General features: G+C 40.1%; 1 protein-coding gene across 12 annotated transcripts; it reads left to right on the top strand.

Annotated features, from left to right (window-relative positions):
* arfgap1 (ADP-ribosylation factor GTPase activating protein 1) lies at nt 1-16791 on the top strand. 12 transcript variants are annotated; one of them, XM_061688891.1, is made up of 14 exons: nt 1-192; nt 628-696; nt 3957-4066; nt 4929-5100; nt 5629-5729; nt 5802-5888; nt 5966-6080; nt 7585-7641; nt 7761-7793; nt 8032-8061; nt 11329-11385; nt 13702-13761; nt 14220-14269; nt 14355-16791. In XM_061688891.1, the coding sequence occupies exons 2-14, from the start codon at nt 637-639 to the stop codon at nt 14692-14694; spliced, it is 1272 nt and encodes a 423-aa protein (XP_061544875.1). In that variant the 5' UTR covers nt 1-192; nt 628-636; the 3' UTR covers nt 14695-16791. The 12 variants fall into 12 exon arrangements, with proteins under 12 accessions (XP_061544875.1, XP_061544874.1, XP_061544876.1 ...); XM_061688890.1 differs by having other exon boundaries at nt 14214-14269; XM_061688892.1 differs by lacking the exon at nt 8032-8061 and having other exon boundaries at nt 14214-14269.
* Nucleotides 16792-17543: the final 752 nt, after the last annotated feature.

Raw genomic sequence — 17543 nt, 5'->3', positions numbered from 1 at the left:
CAAACAGGAACATGGCTGCCGGTGTTTGACACAGCAGCAGTCCATTTTCTCAATTTTTGTCGGCCTGACAGCTCCAGAAAGTCACCTCTTCACACTTGCTTTACGTCACGACAGAAAACGTTTGTAGGGTGTTTCTAGCGCATCGTCTGACAACGGTGTGTTTTTTTTTTTTTTTGCTCGCCAAGCAAACAGGTAAGAGTTAGTTTCGCTTGCTAGCTCGGCGGCTAACTTAGCCTTTGCGGTGTTTTAGTCATCGTGTTAAATCACATCCAGTATTGTCCATCCATTTATTGAGCAACACTTCATGACAAGTGCCATGTCCTTAAACGTTTAGAACTAACATGTTGTGATGATCTAAGTTAAAATAGGACAATCAAATGCACATTGGTAAATTGCTACCCTTTTTATGTACTGTACTACTAGTAATAGTACTATGTATTGCATTCTTATGCACGAACAAAAAAAACATCAAGCATTTAGGCACAATGTTCGGAGGCACTCCATAGCTCTAAATAATATCCCTCAGCACACTGGAGAAGCCTCTCCACATTTTAAAGTTATTTTCACCCTTAGATACAGTATTAACGCTCTCATAAAACTTTGTCTAACTAAAACATTTGCCTTCAGTGAATCATCATGGCAAGTCCAAGAACCAGAAGAGTTTTGAAGGAAGTGAGAACACAAGATGAAAATAATGTAAGTCCACAGAGCAACCCAACATAGTATCTTCAGTAACTACTGTTTCTTGATTTGTGTTGATCCAATAAAAAAAATACCAAAAATGAAAGCAATTATAAATTCTGCACATGAACTGAATGCAGCACATGCAGCTTTTATAGTGACAGTGCTAGAATTACATTGTTAGGAGGCACTCCATAGCACTAAATAATATAATAATAACCCCCCCCCCTTCAGATGGAACTGGGTCCAGTTCAATTAAGTATCAAGTAATTTTTTGTTATAGCAACGGCTGTTTCACGTCATTGAACAGGGGGCTTTTTAGTTGACAATTTCCTTCCTTTCTTTGTCACAATTAAAAATAGATTAAAAAAAACAGTCCTGCTTTCCCGAGGGCAGTGGTTCCCAAACGTCCCCCCCCTTTGGTTCATAAGAAATTTTCATCAATCAAAGAAAACATACACATTTTATTTTCAGAGTCCATTGCAGTTTATTTCACACATTGTACAACCCCAATTCCGGTAAAGTTGGGACAGAATACAATGATTTGCAAATCATCTTCAACCTATATCAAATTGAATACACTACAAAGACAAGATATTTAATGTTCAAACTGATAAACTTTATTGTTTTTTTGCAAATAATCATTAATTTAGAATTTTATGACTGTAACACTTTTCCATAAAAGCTGGGACAGGTGGCAAAAAAGACTGAGAAAGTTGAGGAATGCTCATCAAACACCTGTTTGGAACATCCCACAGGTGAACAGGCGAATTGGGAACAGGTGGGTGCCATGATTGGGTATAAAAGGAGCTTCCCTGAATTGCTCAGTCATTCACAAGCAAAGATGGGACGAGGTTCACCTCTTTGTGAACAAGTGCGTGAGAAAATAGTTGAACAGTTTAAGGACAATGTTCCTCAACGTACAATTGGAAGGAATTTAGGGATTTCAACAACAACAAAAAAAAGGACAAACTCCGACTGCAACGGACAATCAAAACTGCTGAAAGGATTGTCGGTACCCCCCTACCCACCATTGAGGACTTGCACGCTGCCAGAACTAAGACAAGGGCGTGCAAAATCCTCTCGGACCGTCTGCACCCCGGTCACCAGCTCTTCCAGCTCCTTCCCTCAGGTAGGCGCTACCGATCAACGCAAACTAGAACTAGTAGACATTCCAACAGCTTCTTCCCTCTTGCGATCAACTTCTTAAACACCTAACCTATAATTCCATTACAACAAGCTGGCAATTTTTTGACTTGAGTTCGTTGTCACATTTCTGTGGGGCCAATTATGTATTACTCGTGCACTCACTGTAGTTGTCTCGCCATGCTGCACTATTTGCATATACTGGCCACTCATGCCAGAGTAGCATCTGCTCCATTTGCACACTGACTGAGGAGTATCTGTAACATTTGCACAACCAACATTGTCCCAGATGATCGCACTACTCGTCACTTTAAACCGCATACACTCCTTGAAGTCTCAGCGCCCTTTGCACAATGGTCATTGCACCGGACTATTGCAATATTAGTCGTTCGAACTGCTCTAAGTGCTAGAGGACTCTGCATCTTTTTGCACAATTGTTTTTTGTCAATGTCTTTATGTCCCCAAAGTGTTCTGTAAATTGACTGTTTGTTGTACTAGAGCGGCTCCAACTACCGGAGACAAATTCCTTGTGTGTTTTGGACATACTTGGCAAATAAAGATGATTCTGATTCTGATCTATGGTCCATAATATCATCAAAAGGTTCTGAGAAATCACTGCATGTAAGCGGCAAGGCCGAAAACCAACATTGAATGCCCGTGACCTTCAATCCCTCAGGCAGCACTGCATCAAAAACCGACATCAATGTGTAAAGGATATCACCACATGGGCTCAGGAACACTTCAGAAAACCAATGTCAATAAATACAGTTCGGCGCTACATCAGTAAGTGCAACTTGAAACTCTACTAGGCAAAGCATAAGCCATTTATCAATGACGCCCAGAAACGCCGCTGACTTTTCTGGGCCCGAGCTCACCTAAGATGGACTAATGCGGAGTGGAAAAGTGTTCTGTGGTCCGACGAGTCCACATTTCAAATTGTTTTTGGAAATTGTGGATGTCGTGCCCTCCGGTCCAAAGAGGAAAAGAACCATCCGGACTGTTATGAACGCAAAGTTCAAAAGCCAGCATCTGTGATGGTATGGGGCTGTGTTAGTGCCAATGGCATGGGTAACTTACACATCTGTGAAGGCACCATTAATGCTGAAAGGTACATACAGGTTTTGAAGAAACATATGCTGCCATCCAAGCAATGTCTTTTTCATTGGATGCCCCTGCTTATTTCAGCAAGACAATGCCAAACTGCATTCTGCACGTGTTACAACAGCGTGGCTTCGTAGTAAAAGCGTGTGGGTACTAGACTGGCCCGCCTGCAGTCCAGACCCGTCTCCCATTGAAAATGTGTGGCCCATTATGAAGCGTAAAATACGACAACAAGAGACCCAGGGCTGTTGAACAGCTGAAGCTGTACATCAAGCAAGAATGGGAAAGAATGCCACCTACAAAGCTTCAACAATTAGTGTCCTCAGTTCCCAAACGTTTATTGAATGTTGTTAAAAGAAAAGGTGATGTAACACAGTGGTAAACATGACCCTGTCCCAGCTTTTTTGGAACGTGTTGTAGCCATAAAATTCTAAGTTAATGATTATTTGCTAAAAACAATAAAGTTTATCAGTTTGAACATTAAATATCTTGTCTTTGTAGTGTAGTCAATAAATATAGGTTGAACATGATTTGCAAAGCATTGTATTCTGTTTTTATTTGTTTAACACAACGTCCCAACTTCATTGGTATTGGGGTTGTAATAATTGTGTAAAATAAACTGCAATGGACTTATTACAATGTAATTAATACAAACCTCACTGTTTTTTGAAAAAGTGAACTGCCATAAACTGCAGGTTGTAATAAGTGTAACTGTTTCCAAGCACCTTAACTGTGTAATTATGTTCAGTGTAACAGGTTTAGTTTTTTTTTCCAATAAAAAAACATTGCTATTAATACAATGTTTTCCTTAATTCATCCGTCCTGCACCCCCTTGCAATTGCTCTGAGCCCCCCCTAAGGGGCGCGCCACCCACTTTGGGAACCACTGCCCTAGGGGACCAAACCAGATAATGCAGGGGTAAGAATAAATTAATAATGTGTCTGCAAATTCTAAAAGCATATTTCGTAATAATGCTAAAAATAGATACTATATTCCTAATATAATGCATCTTGCTTTATTCTTCACAGCTGTGCTTTGAGTGTGGGGCCTTCAACCCTCAGTGGGTCAGTGTGACCTATGGGATTTGGATATGTCTGGAATGCTCTGGAAAACACAGAGGCTTGGGGGTACATCTCAGGTAAAGAAAAATTACAATGGGGAACACAATTTTTGTTGAGTTAGGTCTGACAGCTGTTTTTAACTATTTTTTGGGTGCTGAATCCAAAACTGAGCTCAGTTTTTCTCTATCACGTGATGTTTTTTAACTATCGGATCCCCGTTTTCTGAAAAAATATGAAAAATGTATGTATCTTAGTAAATAAAACACTAAGATGGAATAGTTACAAGCTTTGAAAACTAAAAAAACAGCATAAAACGAAAAATAACTTACAACGGTATGCCCATGGTTACAAGGTTAAGAGAAAACCAAGCACAAATCCTCTTAATTCCTACTATGCTAGCTATATGTATGCAGATATTGATAGTACTGACCTATTGGGAGCTGCACACACACCTCACCGCACTGTCTCAATTGTGACTCCACTAACAAGTTGCCATGTAGCTGTAGATGAGTCCAATCGTAATCAGCTGGCAAGTCTTACTACAGCTATTCAGTGGAATTTTGCTTATCTGGAGGATAAACTTGACGTGCTAGAAAAAAACTGACTGCAATTTTTGAATCAGCATGGCAATTTTAGTTTTAATCAGCATAAAAATTAACTCAACAGAAAATGTTTTTCAAATTGTTCCCCAGTCTTATGTCATGTGTTTTGAGCGATCAGAACAGCAGCCATCGGACCTTGAACTCAATTAATGAGTTATCAGTCTTGAATCGACAGATCCTTAAATGATGGTAATGCATTTCACGTAATATTTAATAACATCACATTAAAATGTGAATGATTACCAAAAGCGGTTTCCTTTTTGTTGTTCTCTAAAAAATTGCTTAACATTTGTGGTGGTGGCGGCGGTCTGGTGAACCATTTCTGTTCTATTTGCAGTTTTGTACGTTCTGTCACCATGGACAAGTGGAAGGATATTGAGCTTGAGAAGATGAAAGCAGGAGGGAATGGCAAATTCCGTTTGTTTCTCGAGCTCCAAGATGATTACAATCCCAACTGGACCTTACAGGAAAAGTATAACAGTCGAGCTGCTGCGCTCTTCAGGGACAAGGTGAGCTGTGCCAGCCAGCTGTGGCCTGGTTAAGGATCCCCGTTCCCAGTTATTACAATTAAGCACAAAATGATTCATACTCTCACCAAATTATGGGTTAATGTACAGTTTTCTTTGTGTAATGGGTATCTTAAAAACAGGAACATGGTATAAGACTATAAGAAATGAGGTTAGAATATATGAACATTCACAATTTTTATTTTTTTTACATTTTGACACGGTTATATCTCATTTACATATACAGGTACATAGGCAATGGGTCAAATCATTGTTTCCCAAAAAAATTTGTAGATTAGGGTATGTAAAACTAAATAATGATAATGAGAAAAATATCTGTAACACAACTTCTTAGTCTTTTGTCAATTTCTTGACATTTCCAGCCTTAAGATATCCATTCTCACACTTGAGCTAAACATTTGGCCATGGTATAAATCATTGTTGTCTTAACTGTAATTCATATTTGATGTCGTCATTAAACATAAAAATCCCCATTCTCTTGTTCATCATCTTTAATATTGTATGTGTCAGGTTGCCGCTGAAGCAGAGGGGAAGGAGTGGTCTATTGAAACTTCTTCTGCCAAAAATTGGACATCACCCCAACCCAAAAGCAGCCTTTCATCCTCCCATCGGTAAGACTGAATGGAAGTTAATATATGATCCAGCAAATTAATAGTCATTAATGCAGTGATTGTGCGCCACAGATCCGGGGGATCTGGCGCAAACTCTGCCACATCTGGTGATAAAGCTTTCGAAGACTGGTTGAGTGATGACGTTAACTCTTATCAGAGGTAATAACTTGATCTTCCTGATCATTGGTTGTTTTATTTTTTAAGTTTATTTCTTTGTTCAAACTCTTCTTCTTCAGTGGAGGCGGTTACAGTGGGAATCAAGAGAACCGCTATGTTGGCTTTGGCAACACCGTAACCCCAGAGAAAAAGGAGGATGACTTCATAAACAATGCTATGTCCTCCATTTATTCAGTAAGACCCATTATAAACAGTTACATTTTCTTTGACTGTCATGCCTGCTTCACAGTGCACGATGTGTTGGAACTCGATTGGACTGGATCATTGCAACAACTACAAAAATGAGTTGCTGACTCACTCTGATTTTAGTAAATGGCTTCCATGAACTAAAGCACAAAGTCTAATCAGCCTTTTAATATACAACCCCAATTCCAATGAAGTTGGGACGTTGTGTTAAACATGAATAAAAACGGAATATAATGATTTGCAAATCATGTTCAACCGAAATTTAATTGAATACACTACAAAGACAAGATGTTTAATGTTCAAACTGATAAACGTTATTCCATCCATCCATTTTCCGAGCCGCTTCTCCTCACTAGGGTCGCGGGCGTGCTGGACCCTATCCCAGCTATCATCGGGCAGGAGGCGGGGTACACCCTGAACTGGTTGCCAGCCAATCGCAGGGCACACACAAACAAACAACCATTCGCACTCACATTCACACCTACGGGCAATTTAGAGTTGTCAATTAATGCTGTACATCAACCAAAAATGGGAAAGAATTCCACCTACAAAGCTTCAACAATTGGTGTCCTCAGTTCCCAAACGTTTATTGAATGTTGTTAAAAGAAAAGGTAATGTAACAGAGTGGTAAACATGACCCTGTCCCAGGTTTTTTGGAATGTGTTGTGGCCATAAAATTCTAAGTTAATGATTATTTGCTAAAAACAATAAAGTTGATCAGTTTGAACATTAAATATCTTGTCTTTGTAGTGTATTAAATTAAATATAGGTTGAACATGATTTGCAAATCATTGTATTCTGTTTTTATTGATTTTTAACACAACGTCCCAACTTCATTGGAATTGGGGTTGTACTTCATCACAGTATTACACCATAGAAAGATGGATTAATAGTTAAAGAATAACGGGTTGATAGGGAGTGGATGTGGGTGAGAATAAAAGCCAGAGTGTGGATATTTGTAAAAAGTCTCGCTCATTCCCATTCATTTCAACCTTCCGCGCATGTACATTTTCTTCGCTTTTTCTTGCACAGGCACAATAGAAATTATAAATATAGTTTGGGATTGTTATAAAACACAATATTTGATACTTTACATACTGTATTTAAATGACTTTGGGACAGCTAAGTGGCCGTTCTGTCTCTCACTCACTTAAACCCAGAACTGTATTGTTAGCATGAGTGAAATCTTGTGTATTTTGATTTGCTCTAATCTGTGAAGTTGCTCCTGGATTCAATCGCGGCAAAACCAGTGGCCAACTGATCGGTCACTCATGGAAGAACCAGTCTACTTACGTTTTGTGGACTTGGAAAAGGCAGTCGACCGTGTCCCTTGGGGAGTCCTGTGGGGGGTGCTTCGGGAGTATGGGGTACAGAACCCCCTAATACGGCCAGTTGCCAAACCACGCACAGTTCAGTCGGGTCCAGCTGCGTCGCTCTGTGTGTGGCAACTTCAACAGATTTTCAGTTATCCTTCTTTCTTTTTGTTTTGCAGGGTTGGAGTAATTTTACTGTTGGGGCCACCAAGTTTGCTTCCATTGCAAAAGACAATGTAAGATAACAGAATGTAAAAACTGCATTTCCAAACCAACATTTTGTTTTACCATTTCTTCATGAAGTGGTAACATTTTAGAAAAAAGTACCTCGTTAATTTTCATATTTTCCACCCAGACAACAAAACTGGCAAATCAGGCAACTTTGAAGGTAAGACTAATATAAGTCATTGCTTTCAGGTACACAACACACGCTTATCACACAATATTAATATTTATATTTATTAGTAGTCTGTTTTTAAATGTACTGTATGCTTCCTTTCTTTTTTATTTTCTCCAAAAATAACACAATTTGCTCATTGCACACTTAAACTATAAATGCATGATGCTCTATTGATTGATTGTAATTTAATATCTCTTCAATATCTCTTCGCCTTCTCTGGATGTAGTTAAAGGGCTATAAGGCACCCCCAGAACCGGTAAAGCAAGAAATGAGTGCATGACACTTTTTCTGCTTCATGCTTGTGTTTATATAGTGTCATTTTAATTTTCTTGAAAAAAGTAAAAGATTGCATGAGAATTTTTCCTGCCCCATGTATGTATTTTTTTAGTTTAATTTTGTTCGTATTTTTCTGCTCGCAAGTGTTCTATTGTTTGCTAGCAAAGAGACAGTGTATGAAATGATGACTGTCACCTGTGTCTTGTTGGCTACTGTATCATAAAATATTTGGTATGACCTTATGGATAACTTATAGAATACATTTTCGCTCATCAGTCACGATAGTCACGAGTGAGTATTAAAAGAAATTCCAACCACGACTATAAAAATAACGTATGCTATGGATGGACATCATGACTTTTTAAAAAAAAATATTTTTGCTTTCAAGGTGCAATGGTACACACACAATATTATAATTTATTAATTTAATTTTACAAATGGTTATTGTCAAAGGGAATCCTAAAAATAGAGTGCCATGAAAAAGTATTGGCCCCCTTCTCAAATTCTTAGTTAGTCTTGGTCGTAGCCGAGGCATTCCGAGGCCAGCTGGGAGACATAGTCTCTCCAGCGTGTCCTGGGTCGTCCCCGGGGTCTCCTCCGGATGGGATGTACCCGGAACACCTCATCAGGGATGTGTCTGGGAGGCATCCTAATCAGATGCCCCAGCCACCTCATCTGGCTCCTCAATGTGGAGGAGCAACGGCTCTACTCTGAGCTCCTCCCGGATAACCAAGCTTCTCATCCTATCTATGAGGGAGAAGGAGGAAACTCATTTTGGCCGCTTGTATCCGGGATCTTGTTCTTTCGGCCACGACCCGCTGCTTGTGACCACAGGTGAGGGTAGGAACGTAAATCGACTGGTAAATTGAGAGCTTCGCCTTTTGGTGTAGCTCCTTCTTTACCACAACGGACCGATACAAAGTCCGCATCACTGCAGCTACTGTACCGACCCGCTTGTCGATCTCCTGTTCCATTCTTCATTCATTCGTGAACAAGACCCCAAGATATTTGAACTGCTCCACTTGGAGCAGGGTCTCATCCCCGACCTGGAGAGGGCACGCCACCCTTTTCCGACTGAGGACCATGGTCTCAGATTTGAAAGTGCTGATTTTCATCCCAGCCGCTTCACACTCTGCTGCAAACTGCTCCAGTGAGAGTTGGAGATCACGGCTTGATGAAGCCAACAGAAACACATCATCTGGAAAAAGTAGAGATGCAATACTGAGGCCACCAAACCGGACTACGCCTCGGCTGCGCCTAGAAATTCTGTCCATAAAAGTAATGGACAGAATCTGTGACAAAGGGCAGCCTTGGCGAAGTCCAACTCTCACCGGAAACGAGTCCGAATTACTGCCATCAATGCGGACCAAAGTCTGACTCTGGTCATACAGGGACTGAACAGGCCGTATCAGGGGTTTCTGTTCCCCATACTCCCGAAGCACCCCCCACAGGACTCCCCAAGGGACACGGTCGAACGCCTTCTCCAAGTCCACAAAACATAAGTAGACTGGTTGGGCGAACTCCCATGCACCCTCAAGGACCCTGCCGAGGGTGTAGAGCTGTTGCACTGTTCCACAGCCAGGACGAAAATCACACTGCTCCGCTTGAATCTGAGATTCAACTTCCCGACAGACCTTTCTCTCCAACACCCCTGAATAAATCTTACCAGGGGCGTTGAGTGTGATCACCCTGTAATTGGAACACACCCTCCGGCCCCCCTTCTTAAAAAGGGGGACCACCACCCCAGTTTCCCAATTCAGAGGCACTGTCCCCGATGTCCACGTGATGTTGCAGAGGCGTGTCAACCAGGAGAGCCCCACAACATCCAGAGCCTTTAGGAACTCCGGGCGAGGAGCTTTTTAACCACCTTGGTGACCTCAACCCCAGAGATAGGAGAGCCCGCCTCAGAGACCCCATACTCTGCTTCCTCGTAGGAAGGTGTGTCGGTGGAATTGAGGAGGTCTTCGAAGTATTCTCCCCACCGACTCACAACGTCCCGAGTCGAGGTCAGCAGCGCCCTATCCCCACTATACACAGTGTTGATGGTGCACTGTTTCCCGCTCCTGAGACGCCGGATGGTGGACCAGAATTTCCTCAAAGCCCTCCGGAAGTCTTTTTCCATGGCCTCACCGAACTCCTCCAACGCCCGAGTTTTTGCTTCAGCTAAAAGCTTGCCCAGCTGGTACCCATCGGCTGCCCCAGGAGTCCCGCAGGCCAAAAAGGCCCGATAGGACTCCTTCAGCTTGACTGCATCCCTCACCATTGGTGTCCACCAAAGAGTTCGGGGATTACCACTACGACAGGCACCGACCACCTTACGGCTACAGCTCCGGTCGGCCGCTTCAGCAATGGAGGCGTGGAACATGGTCCACTCAGACTCAATATCCCCCGCCTCTCCGGAACATGAGCAAAGTTCTGTCTGAGGTGGGAGTTGAAACTCCTTCTGACAGGGGATTCTGCCATACGTTCCCAGCAGACCCTCACAATACATTTGGGCCTGCCAGGTCGGACCAGCATCTTCCTTCATCATCAGAGCCAACTCACCGCCCAGCTCACATGGCACCCGATCCCTATGGCCCCTCCCACAGGTGGTGAGCCCATGGGAAGGGGGACCCACGTTACCCTTTCGGGCTGTGCCCGGCCGGGCCTCATGTTTCCAGACTGATAGATGTCAGTTACTTTATTTATTGACTGTTCTGGAATTTCTTTGGCTGGTGTCATTTTCTTTTAAGTTTTTTAGATGTTTTGTGCGACTTGATTTTGTTGGGACAGATTTGTTTAAGTCATTTCTTGATTGAACAGGTCTGGAGGTAATCAGGCTTGGGTGTGATCTGTGAAAATTAACCAAACATTGTGATTAGCCACAATTAATTCATGATTAAACAAGCAGGGTAATTACTTTTTCCACGCAGGGCTAGTTAACTTTGAAGTTTTTTTTTTCCCTTAATAAATGAAATCAGCGTTTAAAAACGGCATTTGAAGTTCTCTTGGATTATATTTGTCTGATATTTAAATGTTTTGATGATTTTAAACAAAGTGGGGAAACTGCAAAAATCTAAGAATTTGAGAAGGGGGCCAATACTTTTTCACAGCACTGTATACCACTACATTCATTGGAGCTGTCTTTGAGCTGTTACACCAACAAGTTACTATTCACTGTAATCAGTCACGTCATGCCAAGCTGTCAATGTGAAATTGTTAAATTGAAGTCATTTTTTTTTCTTTCTACCCTCTGACTTTCAACTAGGCCACAGAGTTAGGACATACAATAAATGAGAGTGTTATTAAACCTACCCAAGAAAAGGTAACATTGATGTTTGAAGTTGTCCAATTGGTGGTGGGTTGCAGCATTTAAAAAGAAAACAGCTTCAGATGTGAATGTGGTATTTTCTACAGCGCCTGCTCATTAGCTTCATGTGATTGCACATTATAAGACAAAAGTGGTACATTATCAATGTTTACCCTTCCAACTGGGTCTGTTTTAGTGAGGAGTAAAGATGGAAGTAATTTTCGCAAAATTTTAATGTTCTTTCTTTTTATCCACGCCATCTGGTTCTGGACCAGGATTCTGACATCTGCTTGTCCAATATTATATGAGTTGTTAGACTTCTGTATGATTATAGGAAGGCAAAATTAGTCAGTTGACCTTTTTATTTATAAATCTATTTTAACTTGGTTAAGTTAAGTCAATGACTGGACGTGCCTGGTATAAATCTATCTTTTGTCTTGTAATGTACAGTTGACATAGGCATGCACTTCTGTCTTTTCCCTCATACAGAATGATTGTAGCTGCATTTCTTTCCAATTAACTAACTTTGTTGAGGCAATTAATAATAAAATTGTGGAATCAGCCAAAAATGATTGCTTACTACCTGCCGTTCAACATATACAGGGGATATAAAATAATCTACACACCTCTGTTCAAATGCTAGGTTTTTGTGATATTAAAAAAATTAGACCAAGATAAATCATTTCAAAACTTTTGACACCATTAATGTGACCTATACCCTGTATTATAACTCAATTGGGAAAAACATCTTTTGAGAGGGGAACTAAAAGTAAACAACTGAGCTAATTTGGTTGCAAGGTTTTGAGCAGCATATAACTGGGAATTTATAATTGGGGTTTCACATTTCTCTTGGTTTCAAACTCCCCTGTTGCACAGCAAAACTGTTCCAGCAGAAAGGTATACAGAGCCACCATTCTGCAAGGCCATGCAGCTGAACAAGACAGGTTTAAAAAAAATTTAAAAAATAAAATAAAAAAACTGGGGATTTGGCTGTGTTCACAATTAACCAATCATATTGAAACTCATGTTAAATGGAAGTCAGCACACACCTGCAACCATTTAAAGTGCCTCAGATTAACCCCAAATACTGTAAAGTTTAGCCTTTCTAGACACTTTCCTGACATTTTGTAGTCACATCTTACAGCGTAAACCATGGTCTGCAAAGAGATTCCATAGTGTCAGATAGATCTCATTAAATGGAAAAATGACACAATAGTGACATTACCAAGAACTGGATGTCCCTCCAAAATGGATGAAAAGATGAGAAGAACACTGGTTTGGGATGCTGCCAAGAGGCCGACAGCAACACTGAAGGAGCTGCGGGGATTTCTGCCAAGTACTGTTAAGCACATGTAACAAAAATCTCCCGTCTTCTTTGTATGCTGGGTTATGGGGTAGGGTGGCAAGATGGTGCAAGCCTTATCTTGTAAAGAAAAAGATCCAAGCCTGGCTACATTTTGCAAAACCACTTGAAATCTGAATGTTTGTAAGGAAAATGTGACCAAATCAAGGTTAAATTTTTGGGCCATAATTCCAAAAAGTATGTTTGCCGCAAGCACAACACTGCTCATCATCAAAACACCACCATACCTACTGTGATGCATGGTGGTGGCAGCATCATACATCTGGGCTGTTTTTCTTCAGCTGGAACTGGAGCCTTAGATAAGATGGAGCGAATTACAGTATGAGCAGTTCCAAATACCAGTCAGTTTTGGCACATAACCTTCAGGCCTCTGCTAGAAAAATTAAGACGAAGAGGAACTTCATCTTTTAGCATGACAATTACCCAAAGCACACAATCAAATCAACAAAATAATTACTTCACCAGAAAAAGATTAAAGTTTTAGATTTGCCCAACCAGAATCCAGACCTGAATTCGATCAAACATCAGGCTTGTCCAGAAGAGGGCTCTGCACAGGAGATGCCCTCGTAATCTTGACAGATTTGGAATGTCCTTGCAAAGAAAAGTGAGCAAATATTGGCACATCAAGATGTGTCACACTGATTGACTCTTACCCAAAAAGACTGAGCGTTGTAATAAAAGCCAAAGGTGCTGCAACAAAGTATTAGTTTGAGGGTGTGCATATTTATGCAACCAGGATATTGTGCGACTTATTTCTCATTTTCCCCTTTAAAATATTATTTTTCAATTGAGTTGTATAGGTCACATTAAAGGAAGAAATTTTTTTTAAATTAATTTTGTCTAAGTAGTTGTTTTGCATCACAGAAACATGGCATTTGAACAGGGTTGTGTGTAGACTTTTTATATCACCTGTAACTGTACTAAAAATGTACATGATTATTTAAATAATTACAATTTGGCTCATCCAGGTGAAAGATGGCAAAATGCTAGATGAAATGACAGTCGGCATCACTGAGTTGGCAAACAAGGTAGGATGGATGGCATAGCTCTGCCACATTGACGGTACAAAACCAGTCTTCTGAGCGTGAAGCAGCATCGTGACAATACTGCATTCGTTTAATCATAATGAAGAAACAGTGTACAATAAATGCAAACATGGAGGCACCCCCTCCTTGTTTCCACCCTCAGAAGAGACTGGTTTTGTTGAAACGTGTGTATGTGTATATTAATTTGTGCTGTTGTTTTTCTTGCTGCCATTTTTACTCTGGTGGTAAGTATTTATTCCCACATTTCTTATTTTATTATCACTGCCACTTTTTCTGTCGACTAATAGCAGCAGTGCTGTATGTTCAAATGATATTGTAGATATAAATGATAAATTGAATTGATAAAATTACATTCATTTTCACTGAATATGCCAAGATAAATGTGTTGTTTGTAATTGTCAGCTGTATTTATGTATAACCTCTGATTACATTAGGTCCAGGGAGCTGGTGCCAAATTGACCAATCTCTTCTCGGGAAAACCAGAAGACGGGTAATAATATAATTTGTTAAAGTTGTGGAAAATGCCACATACCTAATTAGTTGTACTTTAATTTAAATGGTGTCCTGGTGTTTAGGGCTGCTGGAGATAGCTACCAGAACATGGGTGCTACTGAGGGATATGAGGGCAGTTCCAGCCAGCCTCTCTCAAAGGACTTCTGGGAAACATTTGGTAGCAACAACTCCCTAAAGGCCAAGAAATCCCCAAGCAGTGACAGCTGGACCATTGCAGATAATTCTGCAAAGAAGAGCTCTGACAGTTGGGACAATTGGGGCTCTGATGCAGCATCCACCAACAAACACAGCACAGAGGAGAGCTGGGAGGCCTGGGACAACAACTGGGAGAATGCAGATGGTAAGGCCAAAAAGAGTCCCACGAAACCTGCTGAAGAAACCTGGGGTAATGCAGACTGGTAGTCATTTCACAAACCTTATCTTCCCCTTCCTGCCTCCCTTTCTCTCATCATCCCCCTGGCACTAGGGAAGGAGTTATTTCGCCAACACTTCCTGTCTAGCCATTCAAATCCTCTATGTTGAACAGATGCCCAAGGTTGACATTAACTGCATGATAAAACTCGTATTCTTAAAAATTATAACTTGGAACAATGACTTGGACTTTTTAAAAATATATACATATATTATTGTAAATGCTCGCCACCCGAAAACAAACAATATATATATATCGGTGTATATAGGATTCTAAATGACTACCCTACCCCAGAAAGTGCAATAGTCGTATTGATTAAAAAAAGCAAATGTTCATACTGTGTACTTGTTACATTGTGATACTGCTGTTCATCAAAGAAAAATATGCATGACACAAAATTTGTTATGATAAATCATTGTAAATACAGAATGAGAGACCTAGCGCTAATACGGTCTTGTCTTTGTGGTCAGCAACATTGACTTATTCCATCCCAGGACCATGATCTTGAATCCCCTTGCATACTGACTTGGCATTACATAAAAAATTTTATATAGGTACAATAAAATATCTATAATAAATAAACATTGGCATTACGCTGTATCCTTCATACAAGCAGTTAAATAGTTTTGCAAACAACTATGTTTAACATCTGTGAACTGATGAAACCCATTTTGAACTTTCTGAGCAAAGCCCCACTTTTCCAAAGCTACTATAATCAACAATAATAGTTAAAAAGATTACATTATGGCTTCTCTTCACTGCACTGGGCTGAAATTGATCATTTTGATTAAACATTTTTGTGAATGGCGATATACAGTGCTAGGAATAACTCAAAGTTTCAACCAGCCATTTGCTACTTGGGGAAGAGTATGTGCGTTTTGTAAAAATTGATGGTAGGCTGTACTTTTTGTACAATTGTTAAACACAGGATGGCATTCACTTAGACAGGAAGAATATAGTGTATTAAGCTCAAGTTGGACAAAGTGTTATGAAGTTATACATGCAGTCAATCCAAACTCTTAGGGCTGTTGTCAAAAGTGCACACAGCACTGCCATTGTACTTGATCAATATGAAATATTTTCATGTGATGACGTCTACATTTTGGGCTGCTTCATCCACAAATCATGAATGCTGAATGCTTAGGTGTAGCTCTCATCCCCTCTAATTTGACTGGAACTAGCAGAGGTGACGTTTGTAGGAAAGTTTCATTTAAATCAAACTAGTTGTCATTGTTTAGAACTACAGTGTTTTGGGAAGTGTGCAACCTCACCATCTTATGTGGCCTTTGAATCTCTGTGACTGAAAGTGTGACAAATGAATCTGTGAACCCCTGCATATTCGCGGTTCGAATTTGCCTATTTGCAGATTTTTTGGGGGGAACCAATCCTTATTTGCTGAAACATTTCCCTATTCGCTGTTTTGTGCTCAGGCGCCATCTCGTGGCATATTGGTGTCGAGGAAGTATATTTAAGTGAGTAGAGGACTTTCATTTAGACAGTGCTCTGCTTCCATCTTCAGCCCACTGCAGGCAATTACGAATACAATTACTCACAGATTTTGCTATTCGTGGCAGGGTTTGGTCGCTATCCCACATAAATACCGGGGGTTCATTGTACTATAAACAATGCATTTAGACAGACATACCGTAAATGATCACTATAGTGATAAATAAAAACTAACATAAATATGAAGAAAACAAGAAATGGCGTTATAATGTTTTGGGGGCTTTGCTGGACAGAAATGAGATCAGTTGTTTCCAACAGTGTAATTAATACGTTATGTAAGACTTTTCAAGATATTTACTCCCCATTATTTTTCTATATCCCACCATTTTTTTTTATGTTTAAGCTATTAAGTGATATTTGATGAAGAGAACTTTATTCCATTCCCTGTTTCTACCTCGAAGAAAAGTTTACTACACAGTATGCGGTATGTCTTTGTTTAATGCGTCTGTATTGGTATGATGTGAATTTAATGTTAAGTTAAAGCAAGACAAAATGGTACAGCAGCACCATTGATGTTTCACTGTCAATACAGTATTATGATTTTAAAAAAAAAACAACTCAAAAATGATATCACTCCGAGAACAGTTGCTGCTGGACCAGTTGTGTTCCTGTATGCATGTGTTTAAAGCCTTAAACTGCCCTTCTTTGCTCTTTTCAGACTCATGTCAGCTTGTTGTGTATACGTGTGCGTGCGCACGCGTCGGTGTCTGTTTGATTCTATGAGTTTTATATGTCTGTAAATGACCATCTCATATCACTTGTTTATATATTGTCACCTGGAAGCATTACTATGAGATTTATTTTTTTCATTTCATGACAGCATATATGGCATATCTGATGTTCGTTCCAAACCATTTTTTATGTTGTGTGTAAAATCTTGACTAAGTGTCCTGTTGGTATAAATTTAATTAAATAAATCGCTGAATGTCACTAAACAATATGCATCCAGGTGCTGGCATAAAAACACGGGCGACAAAATGTTGTCTACTGTATAATCTAAACCCAATTCTACACTTTAAAAAAATAACCAGCTCAGCAGTTGTGCCAGTAAAAAATTGGCACTATGCTGTGTTAATAATGTGTCTCATGTCAAGAGATTTTTATGTTGTGCATGAGCTAGATATGGAATGTGACAGTTAAAACATCCAACTGTTCTTAAATCCTCAAAAGTTGTTTCTTCAGTGGATTCAAGTAAAGTTCTGTCTGCTCCCCCCCCTTCCAAGTTTCACCAGACATCAATCCCAAAACGTGAGCCAGTGTTGCACACTTCAGGCTGTGGATACTTTCCCTGTACACGGTTTCTGTGTTGAATAAAATGTGTTGTAAAGTCAGT

Source organism: Phycodurus eques, chromosome 10 (assembly GCF_024500275.1).
Source record: "Phycodurus eques isolate BA_2022a chromosome 10, UOR_Pequ_1.1, whole genome shotgun sequence".
Classification (NCBI taxonomy): Eukaryota; Metazoa; Chordata; class Actinopteri; order Syngnathiformes; family Syngnathidae; genus Phycodurus; species Phycodurus eques.
The sequence above is the reverse complement of the archived record's forward strand: the minus strand, read 5'-3'. Positions and strand labels throughout refer to the sequence as shown.

Coding starts and splice junctions, on each gene's coding strand:
- arfgap1 (XM_061688890.1), top strand. CDS start 637: ATGGCAAGTCCAAGAACCAGAAGAGTTTTGAAGGAAGTGAGAACACAA. Junction 7,794..8,031: donor CAAATCAGGCAACTTTGAAG/GTAAGACTAATA, acceptor CTCTGGATGTAG/TTAAAGGGCTATAAGGCACC. Junction 8,062..11,328: donor ATAAGGCACCCCCAGAACCG/GTAAAGCAAGAA, acceptor ACTTTCAACTAG/GCCACAGAGTTAGGACATAC.